The sequence below is a fragment of the Lissotriton vulgaris genome, unplaced genomic scaffold (assembly GCF_964263255.1).
Source record: "Lissotriton vulgaris unplaced genomic scaffold, aLisVul1.2 SCAFFOLD_1004, whole genome shotgun sequence".
NCBI classification, from domain to species: Eukaryota; Metazoa; Chordata; class Amphibia; order Caudata; family Salamandridae; genus Lissotriton; species Lissotriton vulgaris.
Window position 1 is genome coordinate 298498 of NW_028248078.1, and position 23007 is coordinate 321504.

Consider the following 23007-nt stretch of genomic DNA (forward strand, 5'->3'; position numbering starts at 1 on the left):
CTCCAGTCAGAGCCAATTACAAGAAGGGAGAATCCGCCATGCCAAACTCTTTGGGGACTACCGATACACCCTACATGCACATGTGGAAGCAGAAAAGTCCAGCACTTTGCTGGCCCACCTAATACGTGATGCACCCGCCCCTGTACCAATACCGGAAGTGACCCTACCAGATGGCACTGTGGGGTATACACAGGCAGCAATCAATAATGCTGTTAGTAAATACTATGAGAAATTATACAGTGTGCCACCGACCGTGCCACCAGAAAATATGGCAGAGTTCATGGAAGGCTTAACATACCCTAGACTAACAAGGGCAGCCCAAGAGGAGTTAGAAGCTCCCATCACTAGGGCTGAAATTAAAGAGGCCATTGGGGAACTCCTGTGTAATAATACCCCAGGTTTGGACCGGCTGCCAGCGGAATTCCATTCTACTTTTGCAGGCAAGTTCGCTCTGCAACTTGAATGTTTATATAATGCAGCGCAAGAGGCCCATGGCCTCTTATTGTTCACTATGCAGGCAATAGTAATATCCCTTCCCAAACCGAACAGAGCGCCACATGATATGGTGGGGTACCACCCTCTCTCCCTCTTATCTACTGAGTAAAAGATACATAGTAAAATTTTGGCCCGTCGACTCCTCCTCTCCCTTCCCAAACTCATACTAAAAGACAAATGCGGGTTTGTCCCGGGTTGGAATACGTCCCTTAATATAAGACGTCTGCACTGCGTCATGGAGATGGCCTCTAAGCTTTCATGTAAGACTGGTTGTATTTCTCTTGACCTCCAACAGGAGTCTGACACACTGCATTGGGATTATATGTTTGCAGTCATGGGTAGATTTGGCATGCCACCTAAATATGTACAATGGATTAAACTCTTATACACTGCCCCCACTGCCAGAGTTTGTGCAGGATCTCATATATCTCACCCGTACCCGTTGGCGAGGGGAATGAGGCAGGGCTGTCCCCTCTCACCAATCCTGTCTGTAATGGCACTAGACCTTACTCATTAAACTCCAGGGGGAAGCTATAGATAAAGGGATCCCACTGGGAGTGACAACACATGTATTATCAGCTTATGCAGATGACCTTATACTATATATCCAAAGACTTAACGGACGACCTTGAGCCCATTCTATCTATATTTAGACATTTTGAAAGAATTTCAGGGTTAGCAATCAACTCTACAAAATGTCATGCGTTTTATATGCAACACAGGGAAGACCCAGAACCCATTCCCTTTGGCCCAGTGATTCTGACGGGTGCACCACTAACCTTCAAATACTTAGATATACAAATCTACAGAACACCCTGGGACCTTCTAAGAGGAAACCTAATGAAAACCATTAGCTCACAAAAGGCCCAGGTTACATTCTGGACATCGCTGCCTCTCTCAGTAATGGGTAGAATAGCTATATCCAAGATGGTGTTACTCCTATGATTACTATATTATTTTACCAACCTGCTGATTCTGATACCAAACAGTGTCTTCCACATACTAGATACCCTCCTTACAGAATTAATATGGGGTAAAAGGACGTAGGAGGGTTAGTCTGGCAAAGCTCCTACTGAAACCTGAGATGGGGGTGTACTGCATGGCTAGCCAATTGCAATGGTTGCCGAAATTTGCACGAAATCGACAACACGCCTCAGAAATTGGCTCGAGGAACACTACTACTGCCTGCCACCAAAATATCACCTGCAACTCCACCTATGCTTAAGGTTGCACTGCTATGTTGGAGACAGTCACTGCAATGCACCAAGAGGACTCGCCCATACTCAGCCAATATTCCACTACATGGTATACCCACTAATACAGGGTTAATCACCATCTGTAGCATTTCCCAATGGACACGGGAGGGTGTAGAGATGGTGGGAAACCTGTTCATAGACGGTGTGTTAGCAGACCATAACAACTTTACCCAAGCTCAGGGAATTCCCCGGACATTATTTCTACTGCATGCCGCTATAACTCACTATATAAAAAACACACTGGTCCCCAGGCGGGAGAGAACCCTTGACACATGGATTGGTGCATGCAGTGCATTTGATGAGAAGGGAATGAAATTTGGTCCGTTGGCTATATAGAGACATTAGATCACACGTGGGCACCTCCCCTGGGCATTACGTACAAAAGAGACAGACTTTGGAAGGGACCTCACAGATAAGGAATGGGGCTACGCACTAGAGTTCTCCAAAAAAGTGTCCTGCAATGCTAAATTCAAATATATCCAATATATGGTTCTACATACCGCGTACATCAAACTCCATCGCATCAACTGCATATTCCAAGACACACAGATCTGATGCCCTAGGTGTAAGAAGCCAGACGTGGACTTACAACACATGCTATGGGACTGCCCACGCTTAAGGGGGTTCTGGACAAAGATAGGTAGTACACTTAAGGTTATGACAGGCACCTCAGACTGGGACACATCAGAAAGCTGGCTCATGGGGCTCCACCCTCACCCAACAAATCAGAGAAAACAATATATATTTGCGGATATGGCTATACTTTTGGCGAAACGTGCCATCACAATGAGGTGGAAGTCTACCTTTCCCCCTCGGGTGCACACTTGGCTCACGGAAATGGCTCATTTGGGGGGGGGGGGGGGTTTGAGAGTGCCATCCCTCGGCGGGAAGAACAAAGGGGGCAGCGTAAAATACCCATTTCTATGGAATGGAACCAAATGTTGGAAACACAAAAGGCTAGAGACTTGTTAGAACTAATCAGTTCTCAGAGTCTATAGGATCTTTTCCCTGCAATTCAGTGAGCCCAGCAATACCATCTAAAAGTAAAATAATGTCCACGGAAACCATATCTTATGTACATATCAAGCAAATTGATGTAACCCAAAGGAATATTGTATAACAAACCATAAGTCATCATATAAGAGAGTGAGCCAGTTTGGAGGGGGGGGTACGTTAAAGAGAAGTTGGGGTAGATAAATGCGATCTATAAACAAATGTCAGACTACAAATCATCCAAAAATGAATATGAACACAGTTGTTTTAAGCATTGAAAAGTGTGCAAACAGATGCTGGGACAAACTGGTAATAATGTTGATAAAGTGTTAAAGTGCGAAGGGCCTGACGAAAGGCCACAAATGTACTGCTTGAAGATTATTGCAGTGGCGGCTGGTGACTTTTCAAAGTAGTGAGGCGTAAACGTTGAGGTGAGTGTTGTGCCGCGAGTTAGCCTGACTGTCATAAGGGAAGTTTGGAGGGGTTCTCATACAACAAGAAAACATTAGTAGTACATACCACCGTCCCTAAGCAGCACATCGACTGGAAAGGTCGAACATTGCATAGACCAACGACTGTTAGCCACAATGTCCATGCAGCAGAGCCTTTAGAAGTTGTATCAGTTTGCACACTTTGTATAGCTTCCAAAAATCACTGGTGGTCTGCAAGAATGTAAACACGTAGGTGTCACACAGTTTGAGTCAGTTCTAGACTACACGATTTAGAGAAACAAACGTATAGCGCGATAAAAGAAATACACATTCATTTAATATTTTTTTTCCTAAAAGCGATAAAAGAAATATACTTTCATTGAAGATTTTTCCTAAAAGCGTCATACTGTGAGGACTGCTGTGTATTGACCAACATTGATCAACCTGCCCAACATTATAATGTATGTATATATTTGAACGTTGTGCCAAAGTAACAGAGTCACTCAATAAAGACTTTTCTCCTGCTCTCCTGCCACTCACTGCCACCAAAAACATTTTAATATGAGATGCAGTAGGCAATCAATTTTTTCACTTACTATAATTTACAATAGGATTTGTTTATTTTCATTTGATTCTAATGTATGTTTACGCATCATCTGGGATTACGAAGTAGCATTATTATTCAGGAACCATAAGGCCGTGTCATTAAAAAAGAGATATTGCATCCGGTTGTAAAATCTCCGGAAAGTTGAAACATGCGTGATGCAGCCATCAAAAACAATTTGAATACGTACATCTTAACCCACCAATCACGGATTAATGAGGTGTGACTACTTTGCAAGGCAGCAGTAATATTATTCAGGATAGCTTGCATGCACTACGCTTAAATGCTTTAAGCAGCTTCTGAATTCCTAACATTTTACACAGGTGACAACATAATCATTTGTTTAGTTCCCCTGTAACATTATTTTGTTCTTCAAAAAGAAGGCTGCGAAAGACGAGGAATTTACCGCATAGGATAAATACCAATACAGTGGGGTGCCATATTTACTGGGTGCAGAAAATACCTTCTGGAGGATTTTACTAAACCAGTGCGTCACACTGAAATCAATTGGGTGAGTGTTCCATATTTGGCGACACTGGTGCTACTGTGAACAAAGTGACACTCCGCATGATTAGACACATTAAACTAAAGCTATTAAATGTACAATTCATTGCCTTTGGTTCTAATACACCCCTTTTGCTGCAAGTGCTATTTTCAACCAGCTGGCTCCCAGGCAGAGCATTATGGCGATTCTGACTGCCTCGGTATACTGCAATGGTCAGGTTGTCAAAAGACGGTGATGTCGGGCGGGTATATTTTCTTTTCAAAGGTCCCAGTAAAAGTAAAGGAAGACAAATAACACTACACACAGTCGCGGCTGGCATTACGGGCGGATGGGGGGGTGGGAATGGGGTTGTCGCGCTGCGGAGGGGATGGGGGAGGCGGGAGGGGTTTAAGGGGAAAAAAATATATAAAATAAAAATAATTGTAAAACTTACCGTCCTGCTTTCGGTGAAGTCCCGAGACTCCCGACTACCGCCATCCTGCATTTTAAATACCTTCAGACAGTGTGCCTGTCATCAGGAAGGCTGCAGGCAGCCTCCCTCCCCTCCACCACAGCGTTTTTGATTGGTCAGGCCGCGCCCCACCCGGGTCCTTTTCTCTCTGTATGCTGCAGCATACAGAGAGAACAGGGAGAGTGGGTGGTGTTGCTCGAGGGCAGGGGGGAGTGGCTTGCCCACTGTTGTTAATACTGACTGTTTGGGCGGCCAGGATTATCAACAGTGGGCAAGCCACTCCCCCCCTGCCCTCGAGCAGGACCGCACACCCCCGACCAGGTACTTCTGCTTTCTCGCAGTGCGAGAAGGCAGAAACAAATGGTAGTTATAACCATTTATGTTTCTGCCTTCTCACACTTCGAGAAAGCAGGGGGGCGGCGCCCAAACGCCCCTATAGAGGAGCCGCCACTGGATTATTGTAATATGTAAGATTATCACACTTGATTTTAATGTTTCTAACAATAAAAGCAATAAAAATTGTGTTAATTACAAATCCAGCACGATGCTCCATTGGCTCTGCCAAAAGGTGTTCCAGGCACAGGAACTGCCGGGCCTCAAGGATGATACCGGGACCTCCATTTCGGCCCCAAGGGAGCTGGCGAACAGTTTCGCCGACTACTTTGCGACACAGTACGCCCCACGGGACTCCCTTTCGGCATTTGACATTGACAAATTTATAACTTATCTTCCGCCCCGCACGCTCCCAGATGATGTGCGTGAGCGCCTTGAGGCCCCACTATCGGCCGAGGAACTGGGCACGGCTCCGGGGGAGCTCAATACTGGTAAAGCCCCCGGGCCCAACGGCTTCCCAAGCAAGTTTTTCAAGCGCTACCATCTCCAATTGGGGCTGCACTACAAAGCCGCCCTGGAGGCAGCGAGAAAGGAGGGCCTTCTGCCGGCAGACTGGAGACATGCAGAAATTGTAGTGTTTTGTAAACCCGGTCGACCACCGGACCGCCATGAGTCCTATAGACCGATTTCTCTTTTAAACACCGAGGCCAAAATACTAGCCAAGGCGCTTGCGAACCGCCTTCTCCCATACATATCAGGGGATATGTATGGGAGAAGGAGGACCAAGCCGGATTTATGCCCCGCCGAGCGACGCAGCATAATATTTGACGCGCCCACGTGGCGGTGGAAACGATGAGCAGAACCGGAGATCAAGCAGCACTATTACTAGCAGATATTGACAGGGCCTTTGATTCCCTGAGCTGGCCCTACTTCTTTGCCCTCCTTCCACGCCTCAATCTAGGGCCACACTTTATGTCCTATATCCGGCTTTTATACACCGATCTGACGGCCTCGGTGAGGGTGGCGGGGGAGGTATCGGCAGCCTTCCCGATAGGGCGAGGCACTCGGCAGGGGTGCCCCCTCTCGCCTTACCTATTCGCTCTAGCTATGGAACCGCTGGCTGCATGGGTCCGGATTGATGCACAGCTGAAGGGTTTTGAGTGGCAGGCGGGACCGTCAGACAGAATCGCACTCTATGCGGATGACGATCTGTTCTTCCTCACAAACGTGAATCGGTCCGGGCCGCGGGTCCTAGACATAATCAGAATATTTGGAGAAGTCTCGGGACTCTGTCTGAAACCGCAGAAGTCCACCCTCTGGACACTGGGAGACCACTTTGAGGTCGGGCCGTGGGCCTCAACGCTACAAAGGGCGGCGGGGGGTCTTAAGTACCTGGGAGTGTTTCTGACGACCACGCCGGGTATTGCCTGGGAGCGCAATGTGGTTCCAGTTTGGGACAGGGTGCAGCAGGAGATGAAATGCTGGTCCCGCATGCCCCTTAATATATATGGTAGATCCGCCATCTTTAAAATGGTCGCCCTCCCCCGTATGCTCTATCAACTGCAGAACCACCCATTCCCAATACCACCGCAATGGTTCCGACTGGTCAACTCGGCTCTAGGCCGATTTTTATGGGCCGGTGGAGCGTTGTGGGTAGCTCTACGGACCTGCTTTATGTCCACATACTGTGGGGGACTGGCAACCTCGGATATTTTATCATATTACCAAGCATCACACCTGGTAGTCCTGAACGATTGGTGGTACAGTGACAGTGAGGATCCGGCATATGCCCTAGAAAGGTACCTGATGGAACCAGACACCCTACACACGGTCTTATACTCGGGGCAGCTGCGAAAGAGATTGCCTAGGGCGACACAAGTAGTGTTTCAGATATGGCGACAAACACTGTGTCGTATGGGATGGTGGGGAAAACTGACGGGGGAGACCCCACTCTGGGATAATGGGCAGCTATCGGCCCTGATGTCCCTTCCAGGATTCGGAGGCTGGGACTCGATAGGAATCTCGGCATTGGGCCATGTCCTGAAGGGAACCACACTTAAATCCTTTCAAGAACTCGGAGCACGGAATTTGACATGCCCCGCACGCAGTTCTATCGATACTTACAGTTTAGACACGCCCTAGCACCTGCACTTGTGGGATTGGACACTCTACCCGAATTCAGCCCGATAGAGGCAAAGGTATTTATGGGGGATCTAGAAGACAAAAAGATATCCAAAATATACCAGACATTGGTGACACACTGTTCCTCAGATCTACAGCCCCTGAGAGATCGCTGGGTGCGGGATGTGGGTGAGTTGGAGGAAGAGGACTGGCGGGAGGCTCTCGAGTCCCCCAGGGGGGCGGCAATAGCTGTCCGCTTACGCCTAATACAATTCAAATACCTACACCGTGCTTATTATACCAGAGAGAGATTGTGGAGAGCTGGTCTGATTGAGTCCCCGGCGTGCTTGCGGTGTGGCCATGAAATAGGCACCCTCTTACATACAGTGTGGGAATGCAGTGGCCTGGTGAGATTTTGGACGGGTGTGTGGGACTGTCTGTCTGAAGTGCTGGGATGAGACCTCCCCGTACGGCAAAATTGGGCCTGCTCCATGTACTAGAAGGGGTGGGCGGCAACGCCTACAAACGGCACCTGCTGCTGCTGGGTCTTACACTAGCCAAACGAGATATGGCGCAGGCCTGGAAAGATCCCAGGGCTCCCAAGGTGATTGGGTGGAAAAAAGGACTGGACTTTTGCATGGGATTGGAGCGACCGGTGTTTGAGGCCAGGGGCTGCCCCACAAAACACCATAAAATATGGAAAAGATGGGCAGACTACAGGGGGCTGTGGCTGGAACCTCCACCATCGCCGGGAGGCGAGGAAGGGCAGTTGTAATGGGCATGTTGAGACAAGGATACATATACGGACTTTTGTATGATTACCCAAAACAGTATCGAAGACACATTGTGCAACAGGAGGGAGGGGGAGGGGAGGGTTGGGTAGTTGGGGTGTGGGGTGGAGGGAGGAGGGAATGACAGTTAAATGAATCGCACACTATGATGCATTATCGTTGTCACAGCCCCTCCGGGGATCGGAGCACTGTGTATGTTCATCTCTGCGATCTTAATAAAAAGAGTTTTGAAAAAAATTGTGTTAAAAAAACAAAAAACAGAAGGATGCGACAGGGGTGTGTGCTCACCCCCTTGCTTTTTTACTTCTACAATAATGATCTGGGAGCAAGCATATCACTTGTGGGGAAAGATGTGACATGGATGGGGTTTAGAAGTATTTCCACAATCTTATACGCGATGACTGTGTTTTAATTTCAAGAAGAGCAATAGACCTGCAGAGGTTGTTAAATTAATTTGTAGCGTTCATGAGTGTTCTAGGCCTCTCAAAATATATTGCAAAGTTACACTTTATGCTTTGTGGACATTCCCCCGAGCAACCTGAAATCACAGTTCATTAATGGAATCGAACTCTTAAACGTCCTGTCATTGACATACCTGGGGGCACCTTTTGACCCCAAAGATCCTGGTCACATCTTATGAGGGTTAAAAGGTCTCAATTTGATTACATGATTGAAGCAGTTTTCAGGTTTTCAGGGAAACTAGGATCAAAGCCCTTGGAAGCCATGATTAATATCTATAAGGCCTGATGTTGCTCCTTTGCACGTATGGAGTAAGATTTGGTGGTACACCAATATATTGGAACTATAGGTTAGTGAAAATGTGTTTTTAGGAGATTATCATCTGTTCCTACTAGCATACCCACTAACGCTTGCCATGCAGAACTGGGCTTATTTTATCTAGAGGACCATGTTAAGTTAGCATTTCTCCTGTTGTGGCACTCTATTTTGTCCAAGCAGGAAACTCTCCTGAATCAGGACATAAGCACGGACTGTTTACAGTTAGATCATGTTCACCCTGTACCGTGGCTGAGGTACATTAAGGGACAATTTCTGCTTGGGACGCTAGAATATTTTTATAGACCATACGATATGAGCCCCTTATCCCATAAATGTGTAAAAGCTGAGTTTCTTTCTATGTAAGGAAAGAGAAGGGAAAGTCAAGGGTTTAGCTAAAAGAGTGTGACTGCTCAACATCTATCAGTAATTGTTAGACCTGGCATCTTGGCGTGAGTTTCCCTTCCACTTTTTGCTGAAGTGCCTCAGATGTTTTTGCTGGTGTCTGCTGCTCAGGGCACTGCGCCACGGCCAATCCGTGCCGCAGTGAAAGTGCTCCCAATGTAAAGTGTAAATGTGATTGATTTCCATGATTGGCTCATTGGATTTACTGTCAGTCCCAAGTGGCGAAGGACATCAAAACATATGATAAAAAGACCACTTATCCCTATCTACAGGAGGGGTACTTTGTAAGAGGCCAACGGGGAGGTTTGTCAAGTAGAGGTAGAGGGGGATACAAGAGATATACTACCTACTCTGGATCCTTGTGAGAAGTTGGCCTGATATGTAGTGTTTCCAATTCTGGAACCACTTGGTATCAGTCCAAAAAACCCCAAAGATGTCTGGTTGTAAGTCAACCTTGTTAGACAAGCTATCCTAGTGGTAGCATGGACTAAGCAGCCTTAAAGGCTAAACTTAAGAGGTCGTGTTAAGCGAGCTGTTTTACCACATACAATCCTGCAATCAAATGAAAGGACACAACACAAGTATATATTATAAAAATATATGTGTTTATTACTAAATTAATCCCCAGTACTCTTTATGAGGAAAGGGGCACAAGCGTTAAATCAAAAGCACAGTATAACATATGAAGTTGCACAATTATGGATGAGGGCGGGTGGCCACTCAAACCATATACTAAAAAAGTGGTATAAGAGATACCAATCGAACAGTGGTTAGGCCTAGGGCCTAGGGAATCGCTGGGAGCAGTCTGGACTAGCAATGCTGAAGTCGGGAAAAGCCAGCGGGATTCGGGTGCAGCACGGAAAGTGCGGCTTGCACCAATGCAATGTCAATGGTGCGTAAAAGTTACACAAAGTGAGTTTAAAGATACTTCCGCTGAACCTAGAGGAACAAAACTTAAGACACAGACCCTAGAGGTGTGTACCAACGTGGGCACACCGGCGTTGCAATGTTACCTCACCCACAGGAAGCGGGTGCATAGGGTCGAAGTGGCGTCGGGTTTTGACACGCAGGCTCTTGGTGCTTGGAGCTGTTGAAGCTGCAGGCGCTGGGAAGCAGAAGTGTCCGGTGTGATCCAAGGGTGGATCGAAGTCGAGATGAATCTGAAAGCAGAGGGGACAGAGTCTGGGTCACTCAGCAGTGACCAGGGTGGAACCAGGACGGAACCAGGCAATGTCGGGCGCAATCAGATGGTTGATGAGAGGCTTCTCTCCGTTGTCACGTGGGCTCTGGGGCATCTGCGACGTCCAGGAGCAGGTCACGATCTGTCCCACGCAGGCTCTCACCGTCAGCACCGTCGGCTTCAAGATTGCAGCAAACAGCACTTGGCAAAAGCAATCCACGCGGAATCGGGAGATTGCTTCTCACTCGGACCAGGAGGGTCAGAGTGGGGGCTCCTTTTCACAGGAGCTGGTGCAGATCTGGAGCAACCAGAAAAGCAAGTCGTATTCAAGTTTTTGTCGGCACAGGGGCCACAAGCCAGCTGGCAAATGACCGGGCCAACGCGTCGAGCCAACACGAGCAGAAGGGCCCCACGCAGCACTTGTCGAGTGTGGAGGGGGTAGCTTTGGTGCAAGTGCAGCTCGGGGTGGGGGCTTCTCAAACCCCGGTGTACAGCTTCGAGGGTCACTCGTGGACTGCACGGTCAGCGTCTCGTGGCCTTTTCAAGATGGCGTACCCCACGCTTCCGGTCGCCTCCACGGGTCTCAGCTCTGCAGGGACTGTGGATCGGGCTGGGAGAAGGCAGGCAAGCTTGATCTCGGCGATCTCTGTCGCTCGAGTTCCGGCGGGAACTGCAACAAAACAAGGGTCGAGGGCTGGATGGTGCCTGTTTGCACAGGGTGGTCACTCCTTGACCACAAGGGAGATTCTTCAGTCTTCTATGTTGAGTAGAATGTCGAAGGGTCCAGAATTAGTTTCTTATGTTTCTTCAGGATGATCTGAGTTGCATTGGCACTGCTCCCACTCTTATTCGAATCTGGTGGGCTGGACATCCTGCTAGGTCCCCTCCTATGGGTGGGACCCAGGAAGGGGGTGGTTACACCCCTTTCCTTTGATCCAGGCCGTGCTGGGACTGGGGCTGGGATGCCCCAGAACCGGTTTGGCCGGATTATGCAAGGGGCAGCCTTGTGCTCCCCAGGCAGTGTCTGGTTTCTTTGAAACCTCCCTGCTACAATCCACTATCTCCTGTCTGGGGTGGTTTGACACCGCCCTGCGACAGGAAACCCTTTGTCCAGGCCACCATTTGCTGAGTTTCGGTCAGCAGCAGGAGGCCAGACTCGTGTCTGTGGCAGAGGCATCCATTTTGTGGATCTGAGGCTCATTTTAAATCAACCGCGTTTAAGTAAAGTAACATGTCCTCTCCCTCTAGAGGGGTGGAATGCTACCCCCGTCGCCAGAACTGGCGAGGGGGTAGTATTTCAATTCGTATGACACCTTACACGACATGTTTTGATAAAGCCAAACCAAAGATGACATAACCGCGAGGATTATAATGCACCTACTAGTATATGGTATGGCATTATCCCGGATCAGCTTAGGGAGTGGTTCCCGACAGCTGCAGACAGGCTCAGCTCATGCCAGAGCTCCATCTCACATTAAACCACGCACTCTGCCTCCAGGATTGATAAGGCCTTCCATAGGAGTGACTCACAGGTTTATATGTGTCCAGATATAGGTTTAGATATAGGTATACTATATCTAAGCAAGGGGTGATTACGCCCACTTGCCCCAGCTGAGTGATCAGCCAGTTGTGTCAATTTAAGAACCAGCCAGGGGTGGCAAAAGCTATGCTTCAGCGCCTGGTAGGCCTTGGTGGCACCTATGCCCTGAGCACCTATAGTGCATGGTACAGGGGCTGACAAGGAGTCCATTTCTAATTGTGGTATGTACCTATAGCACATGTATTATAAATTTAGAGAGAGAACAGCAGGCTGGGGGTCTGATTAGCAGGCCCACAGCCTCAGTAAGTCGAAAACCAGTGAAGCAAAAAGCAAACATTGGGGTGACCATAGGATAGCAGACCCTACTCTCCTACACAACCCCCCCCCCCCCCCCAAACGCAGGGACATTAAACTTAACCTTGACCAGATAAGTCTTCATGTTCTAAGTGGAAGTACCTGGAGAGACCATCTGCATTACCATGGTCAGTCCCTGGGCGGTGCTCCACTGTAAAGTCCATCCCCTGTAGGGAAATGGACCACCTGAGCAGTTTGGGATTTTCACCCTTCATCTGATTTAGCCACAAGAGGGGCTTATGGTCTGTCTGAATTAGGAAGTGAGTACCAAACAAGTATGGCCTCAACTTCTTCAGGGCCCAAACCACAGCAAAGGCCTCCCCCTCAATAGCTGACCAACGTTTCTCCCTGGGGGTCAGCCTTCTGCTAATAAAAGCAATGGGCTGGTCTTGACCATCTTGATTAAGTTGTGAAAGCACAGCTCCCACCCCCAACTCAGAAGCATCTGTCTGTACAATGAACTGTTCACATGGCCTTCTTCAGGTCATCAAATGCCTTTTGACAGCTAACTGTCCACTGAACCTTTTTGGGCATCTTCTTGGATGTCAAGTCATTCAATGGTGTCACAATGGACCCATAGTTCTTTACAAATTTTCTGTAATAAGTAGTGAAGTAGTGTGGCTCACTGGTTAGAGGCGGCAGACCCGAGAGCGGCAGACCCGAGAGCAGAGGACGGTCTGGGACCAGGGTTCGATTCCCGGCGCGGCAGGTTTCTGGACCAGGGTCAGTGGACTCGATAATTCTCTCGCCTCGGTGCCCACTCTGATCAGCGTTCACACTCGGCAACTCTGGGCATTAGCTTGCCTCATCTTCACTAACGGCCCCACCAGACCGCCGGGGATGCCTGGTCTCACCCTGGAGATACCCATTAAGGGACCATCTCTCAGGGAAGCCAGGAAGGGTTTCGCAGCGGTCGAAGCGCCTTGGGACCCTACGGGTAAGTAGTGCGCTATATAAATGCCAATACATTTACATTTACATTTACATTTAATACCCAGTCAGGCCCAAGAAGGCTCTGACTTGTGTCTGGGTAGTTGGAGGAGCCCAGTCCTGTATGGTCTGGATCTTGCTCTCCAGTGGTTGAACTTGACCCCCACCTACTAGGTGGCCCAAGTACACAACCTTGCTCTGCCCTATCTGGCACTTGGTAGCCTTGATAGTCAGGCCTGCCTTTTGCAGGGCCTCCAGAACCTTCTTCAGGTGGATCAGGTGATCCTCCCAGGTGGAGCTAAAGACAGCAATATCATCTAGATATGCTGCACAAAAGTCATCCAGCCCAGCAAGGACTTGATTCACCAACCTTTGGAAGGTGGCAGGTGCATTCTTCAAACCAAAGGGCATTACCACAAATTGATAATGTAAACTAGGGGTAGAGAATGCTGTCTTGGCTTTTGACTCTTCAGCTAGTCTGATTTGCCAGTAGCCAGCTGTCAAATCAAATGTGCTCAGAAACTTGGCAGAAGCCAATTTATCAATGAGCTCATCTGCTCTTGGAATGGGATGTGCATCTGTCCTAGTGACAGAATTGAGACCTCTGTAGTCCACACAAAACCTCATTTCTCTCTTTCCATCTTTGGTATGAGGTTTTGGCACAAGGACCACTGGGCTAGCCCATGGGCTCTCTGATGGCTCAATCACTCCAAGCTCCAAAATCTTTTGCACCACAGCCTTTATACAATCCCTGACATGGTCAGGTTGCCTGTAGATCTTATTCTTCACAGGCAGACTGTCACCAGTGTCCACCTCATGGGTGCACCAGTTAGTCTGGCTGGGTGTGAGTGAAAACATATGCCTGTGGGCCTGCAACACCTGTCTGCAGTCCACCTGTTGCTGCTCAGTGAGGCTGCCTGCCAAGGCTACTCCATCAACCGAACCATCATCAGGGTTCTGGGAAAGTAGGTCTGGGAGAGGGTCACTCTCTTCCTCCTGTTCCCTATCTGTGGCCATGAGGAGACTCATGTCCTCCCTGTCAACAAATGCTTTCAAACGGTTTACATGGAGCACCCTGTGGGGGCTCCTAGGGGTGCCAAAGTCAACCACATAGGTGACTTCTCCCTTTTTCTCAATGATAGGGTAGGGTCCAGTCCATTGGTCCTGGAGAGCTGTTGGCCCCACTGGGTCCAACACCCACACCTTCTGCCCTGGCTGGAACTCAACCAGAACAGCCTTTTGGTCATGCCAAGCTTTCTGTAATTCTTGGCTGGCCTCAAGGTTTTTGGATGCTCTCTCCATATACTCAGCCATCCTGGAGCGGAGACCAAGTACATAGTCCACAATGTCTAGCTTAGGCTTTTTGAGAGGTAACTCCCATCCTTCCTTTACCAAACACAATGGACCCCTCACAGGGTGGCCAAACAAAAGTTCAAAAGGTCTGTAGCCAACCCCCTTCTGTGGGACCTCTCTGTAAGCAAAGAGCAAGCAGGGTAAAAGGATGTCCCATTTCCGCCTAAGCTTCTCTGGTAGACCTTTTATCATTCCCTTTAGGGTCTTGTTGAACCTTTCAACAAGCCCATTGCACTGTGGATGGTAGGGTGTGGTAAACTTATAGTTTACTCCACACTCTTTCCACATTGCTTTTAAGTATCCAGACATAAAGCTGGTACCTCTGTCTGAAAGAACCTCCTTTGGAAAGCCCACTCTTGAGAAAACTGCAATGAGGGCTTTTGCCACCACAGGTGCTGTGGTGGTCCTCAGGGGAATTGCTTCTGGGTACCTGGTGGCATGATCCACTACCACCAGTATAAATCTGTGCCCAGATGCTGTTGGAGGATCCATGGGACCCACAATATCTATTCCAACTCTTTCAAAGGGTACCCCCACCACAGGTAGTGGTATCAGGGGGGCCTTTGTTGTGCCACCTGACTTACCACTGGCTTGGCAAGTGACACAGGAGCGACAAAACTCCTTGACATTTTCTGACATGTGAGGCCAGTGAAAGTGTGGAACAAGCCTGTCCCAAGTCTTATTCTGGCCTAAGTGTCCTGCAAGGGGAACATCATGGGCCAAGGTGAGAAGGAAACCCCTAAACTTCAAAGGTATAACCAACCTCCTGGTGGCACCAGGCTTGGGGTCTCTAGCCTCTGAATAAAGGAGTCCTTCATCCCAATAAACTTTATGGGCACCTTGAACATTCCCTGCAGCCTCAGCAGCAGCTTGCTGTCTGAGGGGTTCAAGGGAAGGGCAATCTAATTGGGCCTGCCCCAGGTCTGCCCTTGAGGGTCCCCCTGTCCCCAGAAACTCAACCTGGTCAGGTTCAAGTTCCTCAGAGACAGTCTCCTCTTGGACTACAGAATCAGTTTCCTGTGAAACTTGATCCTCAACCTGAGGCAAGTGGGAAGGCACAGCCTTAACCCTTTTGCTCCTTCTCTTGGGTTGTGGTTGGTCTAATGTTTCAAGATCCACCACTGGTTCAGGAAGGCACTTCTTAGCCTGGGACCTTGTCACTGCAAGGACATGAGCTGAAATCCCTAGCATTTCTGCATGAGTCCTGTACTCCACTTCTGACCAAACTGAGCTTTCAAGATCATTGCCTAACAGACAGTCTACTGGGAGGTCTGCACTCACAACAACTTTCTTTAGGCCATCTACCCCTCCCCAGAAGAAGTTCACAACAGCCACACTATGTGAAGTAGTGGAGTTGCTTGCATTGGTCACTAGGTAACTTTCACCTAGTACAATCTGACCAGGGTCCACAAAGTCTGGTGTCACCATAGTGACACTGGCACAAGTCTCCCTGTAGGCCTGAGCCAGTTTCTCATTGATTAAGGGAGTCTGCCTATATTTGCCCAGTTTACTGGGGCTTACTGCAGTGGTCAAAGATAAGTCCACATCATATAGGAGAACTGCCTGTGTGGGGATTCTGACTAGGCCAGATTCCACCTCAGTACCCAAGGTTAACCCTACTATCCCCTTAGGTTGTGCACTACCACTGCTGACTGTACTAGGGGGTGCAGTTGCTTTAGGAGCTGCAGTGGCAAGAACTTGATTTTTCTTAGTGCATTCACTGCCCCAGTGTGAAAATGATTTGCAGGTATTACACCAAGGTTTCTTTGGGCCATCATTCTTCTTTTTCTTTTTGTCATTTTGGGAACCACCCTCCTTATTACTAGTTTGGGGGCCTGAAGACTTCTGGTCCTTTTCTTTATCTTTATCTTTCTGATTCCCACCCTTCTGGTCTGTTTTCTTCTGGTCACCCTTGTTCTGGGGTTTCTGCTTAATCCTTGTTCTGACCCATTTGTCTGCCTTCTTTCCCAATTCTTGGGGAGAGGTCAGATCAGAGTCAATAAGGTATTGATGCAACAGCTGGTTCTGACAGTTATTAAGGCTCTGCTCTCTCATTATAAGATTGTACAATCCTGTATAGTCTGAGACTTTACTTCCCTGCAGCCAACCCTCCAGAGCCTTAGTGGCACAATCAACAAAATCAGTCCAGTCCTGAGTCTGTGCTTTTTGGGTGTCTCTGAACAACAACCTGTATTGCTCAGTGGTTAGGCCAAACCCTTCAATAAGAGCACTCTTCAGGACAGAGTAGTTTTTGGCATCCTCAGGTCTAACAGTGAGGAGCCTATCCCTCCCTTTCTCAGAAAAGGAGTACCATAAAATTGCTGCCCACTGATCCTCAGGGACCTGCTGTACCATGCAGGCCCTCTCAAGAGCAGTCATCCATTTGTGGATGTCATCCCCTTCCTTGTAGGGGGGCACAATTTTTGTCAGGTTTCTATTATCATGGGCCCTGTCTTTTTCTTTAGGAATTTTGCTGCCACCAGTGGCATCTAAGCCACACAATTTTCTTTCTCTTGCTAAAGCAAGTTTAGCTTGAGCCAAGGCTACCTCTTCCCTTTCTATTTGGAGTTGGACAGCCCTCATCCTGGCCCTATGCTCTTTCCTCTGGGAGGAAGTCATTCCTCTTTGAGATTCTCTTGAGGCACTAGAAATATGAGAGTCCCCTGATGGAGATCTCACCCTCCTGTTGCCTGGGAGAATTAGGTTATGGGACCTGGGGAGGTGCTGGCCCTCTCCATTCCCATGTAGGTCTAGATTGGCCTGGTTAAGCCTGGCAATCTGTACCTGGGTCACCCTCTGATCCTGATCTTCAGGCTCTTCTACATCTGAGCCATCCTCTTCCTCTTCCTCTTCCTCCTCCTCTTCTTCTGGAAGATCCTCATTCTCAGGGAGTTGTCCTCCATCTCCTGATCCTAAGGGAACTGTAGTTGCCTTATCTAAGTCATCCTGTTCTAGAATGGCTATCAGGGAAGGACTGGTGGGACTTCTGCCCCTTTTTAACCCTCTTGCTATGCACAAGGCAACCAAGTCTTTGTGGGTTAGTTTGTCATAACTGGAAGTTGCCTTGGTAGGGTCAACTATTACAGGAGCAGAGCCTGAGGCTCCACCTGTATCAGACATGACTGCTAGTGAGGTGTAAGTGGTGCACTTACCTACACTAAGTGTTTTCCTACTGTACCTTGCTAGTGAGTTGTAGTCAGGGTGTGCTAATCCCTTTAATCTACAACTACTAAGTTCAGTAGAACTTAATATGCTAAGCTTTTGATTTTATATGTAACTAAGGTACTTGATGTGATCTTTCAATTTGATATAAAGATTGCAATGGTAAAACAAACAGCAAGCTCAAATCCGCACCGCTGCACACCAATGTGAGAAGTACCAATGTGAGAAGGTGGCCTGAAATGTAGTGTTTCCATTTCTGGAACCACTTGGTATCAGTCCAAACAAACCCCAAAGATGTCTGGTTGTAAGTCAACCTTGTTAGACAAGCTATCCTAGTGGTAGCATGGACTAAGCAGCCTTAAAGGCTAAACTTAAGAGGTCGTGTTAAGCGAGCTGTTTTACCACATACAATCCTGCAATCAAATGAAAGGACACCACACAAGTATATATTATAAAAATATATGTGTTTATTACTAAATTAATCCCCAGTACTCTTTATGAGGAAAGGGGCACAAGCGTTAAATCAAAAGCACAGTATAACATATGAAGTTGCACAATTATGGATGAGGGCGGGTGGCCACTCAAACCATATACTAAAAAAGTGGTATAAGAGATACCAATCGAACAGTGGTTAGGCCTAGGGCCTAGGGAATCGCTGGGAGCAGTCTGGACTAGCAATGCTGAAGTCGGGAAAAGCCCGCGGGATTCGGGTGCAGCACGGAAAGTGCGGCTTGCACCAATGCAATGTCAATGGTGCGTAAAAGTTACACAAAGTGAGTTTAAAGATACTTCCGCTGAACCTAGAGGAACAAAACTTAAGACACAGACCCTAGAGGTGTGTACCAACGTGGGCACACCGGCGTTGCAATGTTACCTCACCCACAGGAAGCGGGTGCATAGGGTCGAAGTGGCGTCGGGTTTTGACACGCAGGCTCTTGGTGCTTGGAGCTGTTGAAGCTGCAGGCGCTGGGAAGCAGAAGTGTCCGGTGTGATCCAAGGGTGGATCGAAGTCGAGATGAATCTGAAAGCAGAGGGGACAGAGTCTGGGTCACTCAGCAGTGACCAGGGTGGAACCAGGACGGAACCAGGCAATGTCGGGCGCAATCAGATGGTTGATGAGAGGCTTCTCTCCGTTGTCACGTGGGCTCTGGGGTATCTGCAACGTCCAGGAGCAGGTCACGATCTGTCCCACGCAGGTTCTCGCCGTCAGCACCGTCGGCTTCAAGATTGCAGCAAACAGCACTTGGCAAAAGCAATCCATGCGGAACCGGGAGATTGCTTCTCACTCGGACCAGGAGGGTCAGAGTGGGGGCTCCTTTTCACAGGAGCTGGTGCAGATCTGGAGCAACCAGAAAAGCAAGTCGTATTCAAGTTTTCGTCGAGACGGGGCCACAAGCCAGCTGGCAAGTGACCGGGCCAACGCGTCGAGCCAACACGAGCAGAAGGGCCCCACGCAGCACTCGTCGAGTGTGGAGGGGGTAGCTTTGGTACAAATGCAGCTCGGGGTGGGGGCTTCTCAAACCCCGGTGTACAGCTTCGAGGGTCACTCGTGGGCTGCACGGTCAGCGTCTCGTGGCCTTTTCAAGATGGTGTGCCCCACGCTTCCGGTCGCCTCCACGGGTCTCAGCTCTGCAGGGACTGTGGATCGGGCTGGGAGAAGGCAGGCAAGTTTGATCTCGTTGATCTCTGTCGCTCGAGTTCCGGCGGGAACTGCAACAAAGCAAGGGTCGAGGGCTGGATGGTGCCTGTTTGCACAGGGTGGTCACTCCTTGACCACAAGGGAGATTCTTCAGTCTTCTATGTTGAGTAGAATGTCGAAGGGTCCAGAATTCGTTTCTTATGTTTCTTCAGGATGATCTGAGTTGCATTGGCACTGCTCCCACTCTTATTCGAATCTGGTGGGCTGGACATCCTGCTAGGTCCCCTCCTATGGGTGGGACCCAGGAAGGGGGTGGTTACACCCCTTTCCTTTGATCCAGGCAGCGCTGGGACTGGGGCTGGGATGCCCCAGAACCGGTTTGGCCGGATTATGCAAGGGGCAGCCTTGTGCTCCCCAGGCAGTGTCTGGTTTCTTTGAAACCTCCCTGCTACAATCCACTATCTCCTGTATGGGGTGGTTTGACACCGCCCTGTGACAGGAAACCCTTTGTCCAGGCCACCATTTGCTGAGTTTCGGTCAGCAGCAGGAGGCCAGACTCGTGTCTGTGGCAGAGGCATCCATTTTGTGGATCTGAGGCTCATTTTAAATCAACCGCGTTTAAGTAAAGTAACATGTCCTCTCCCTCTAGAGGGGTGGAATGCTACCCCCGTCGCCAGAACTGGCGAGGGGGTAGTATTCCAATTCGTATGACACCTTACACGACATGTTTTGATAAAGCCAAACCAAAGATGACATATAACCGCGAGGATTATAATGCACCTACTAGTATATGGTATGGCATTATCCCGGATCAGCTTAGGGAGTGGTTCCCGACAGCTGCAGACAGGCTCAGCTCATGCCAGAGCTCCATCTCACATTACACCACGCACTCTGCCTCCAGGATTGATAAGGCCTTCCATAGGAGTGACTCACAGGTTTATATGTGTCCAGATATAGGTTTAGATATAGGTATACTATATCTAAGCAAGGGGTGATTACGCCCACTTGCCCCAGCTGAGTGATCAGCCAGTTGTGTCAATTTAAGAACCAGCCAGGGGTGGCAAAAGCTATGCTTCAGCCCCTGGTAGGCCTTGGTGGCACCTATGCCCTGAGCACCTATAGTGCATGGTACATTTCCAATTGTGGTATGTACCTATAGCACATGTATTATAAATTTAGAGAGAGAACAGCAGGCTGGGGGTCTGATTAGCAGGCCCACAGCCTCAGTAAGTCGAAAACCAGTGAAGCAAAAAGCAAAAATTGGGGTGACCATAGGATAGCAGACCCTACTCTCCTACAATCCTCAATTGGCAGTGGTTCAGACAGTGACTCAGAGCGTCCAAGTACAAGTGATGGTGCGAGCTCCAACACCTCGGTCCAAAATTACCCAGATCAGCAATCTTTTTTGGACGAGGACCAATGGTGGGGCCCACCTGGGAGAGGACGCCCCTGGGGGAGACCCAGGGGGGACGCTCCACAACCTGGAACAGAGGTACGGGGAGAGGGAAGAAGCAAACACGCTTCCAACCGAACTCCCACGGCGAGATCCAGACAAGATGACAGCATTACAGGTGGTAGTGCATAGACCTAAGAACCCTATAATTAATATAACTGACTATCAGCTGTCATCTGCTGAACAGGACGTACTAGCCAAAGGCCTATCTTTTGTGCCTACTTCGGTACCTGACACATTCAATCTGAAAATTGAGTTACAGCAATTTTTCAGAAAGATTCGTTTAAAACACTATTTTTTGAAAGTACCACATAACCCTGTTTTCTCAGGTAGTGGATTAAGACCACCTTCTAAGTTTAACCCTGCCACACACCTAATGGACCACAAAATATTGGCATATGAGCAAGTGGTCACACGTGATGTGGACAGAGTGTTATCCCAGCGGCGGTACGTCCCGTATAACATAAGTCGACTGGAGAAGACTGCCTTGGACTCCTTAAAGAACAACAATGACATTGTCATAAAGCCCGCCGATAAGGGCGGGGCAATAGTGGTTCAGAGTCTTGATAAATATAAAACTGAAATATTGTCCCAACTAGCGGTAGAAGGAAACTATACCTTGCTCAATAGAGACCCCCACTAAGGAGATAAGCGAGGCCATTACTAAACTGACAGATAAGGCATTGGAAGAGGGGGTAATCACCAAACTTGAACATCAATTCCTTAACAAAAAGGATCCACGGGTACCAACCATCTACACCCTCCCAAAAGTTCATAAAAACTTGGAGGCCCCCCCGGTAGGCCCATCATTTCGGGGTGTGGATCTCTGTTGGAACCACTGTGTAAATATGTGGATGTGTTTTTAAAACCTATTGCGGTCTCTACACCCACATACATTAGGGACACCATGCACACTATTCAGTTAGTTGAAGAACGTCCCTATGACTGTGAAAAATGTCTGCTGGCAACGTTGGATATTACTGCGTTGTATACCAATATTCCACAGCAGGCAGCGTTACAGTGCATTGAACATGTCTTGAATAAAAGAACTGCGCCCCACAGAGTACCTACTGAGTTCATCATTGAGTTACTGTCAATAGCTATGTCAAAGAACTTCTTTATTTTTCAAGGAAAATATTATATTCAGACTAAGGGGGTGGCTATGGGGGCAAGTTCTGCCCCAAACTTAGCCATTATCTTTATGAATGAATACGAAAATAAACATATCCTCAATGTACTTAACCCATATCGGAACATCTCATTATGGGTTAGGTATATTGACGACGTCCTCCTTATCTGGAAGGGCGATCGAGTGGGACTTATGGAGTTCTATGAATGGCTTAATGGACTCTCTAATGATATCAAATTCACAATTGAATCAGACAACACATCAATCAACTTTTTGGATGTAACTATTAAAACAGAAGCAGGGTTCCTGTATACGACATTATATAGGAAAACCAGCGAGAGAAACACTCTGCTGAGGTATACAAGCCATCATCCCCGCAACCTCAGGGGCAACCTGCCCTTTGGACAGTTCCTGAGGTTGCGGAGGAATTGTTACAAAAAAGAAGATTACTTCGATGAATCAGCCCTCTTGATGGCCAGACTTGGGGAACGTGGGTATCCACTACGATTACTCAAGCTGGCACGGAAACCGGCTTGGCACAACCACCAGGAGAATCTACTTGAGGTGAAATCAAAAACTACTGATAAGAGACTTGTTTGCGTCACCACTTTTAACACCCAGAGCAATGCCATAAAGAAGTGTATAAACCGCCATTGGCACCTCATCAGTGAAGAACTAGGGGGAACGTCAGCTCAACTTCATGCGTTTCGCATAGGAAGAAATATTAAGGAACATGTGGTAAAATCTCTATTACCGGTGAAGCAATCAATGAATCAAACCACCTTATTGGGTCTCCCTCCGGTGGTTGGCCACACGAAATGTGGCACATGTAAGGCCTGCCCCTTGACAGTGGAATGTACGAACTTTACTCACAATGAACGAACGTATAATTTGAAGGTCCATAGTATCTGTAACACTACAGGGGTCATATATGCGATTCTTTGCCCTTGTGGCTTTCTGTATATTGGACAAACCGTGCAGAAGGTCAAATGTCGGATTCTGCAGCATATGAGCCGCATAAGATGTGGTACCATAGGGGCCCCTTTGGTAGAGCATTTTGTAAGTTTTGAACATCCGGAGAGCAGCCTAAAGTGGTGGGTTGTAGAAA

General features: G+C 48.3%; 2 protein-coding genes across 2 annotated transcripts in view; both read right to left on the bottom strand.

Annotated features, from left to right (window-relative positions):
* The window catches only part of LOC147664938 (anthrax toxin receptor 2-like), a 470307-nt gene that overhangs the window by 87819 nt on the left and 359481 nt on the right, over nucleotides 1–23007 (bottom strand). The gene's annotated exons all lie outside the window — the stretch shown is intronic.
* Nucleotides 744–17636, bottom strand: LOC147664939 (uncharacterized). Its single transcript, XM_086949875.1, has 2 exons — nucleotides 16271–17636; nucleotides 744–802 (listed from the first exon to the last, which is right to left on the bottom strand). The coding sequence occupies exons 1-2, from the start codon at nucleotides 17634–17636 to the stop codon at nucleotides 744–746; spliced, it is 1425 nt and encodes a 474-aa protein (XP_086806001.1).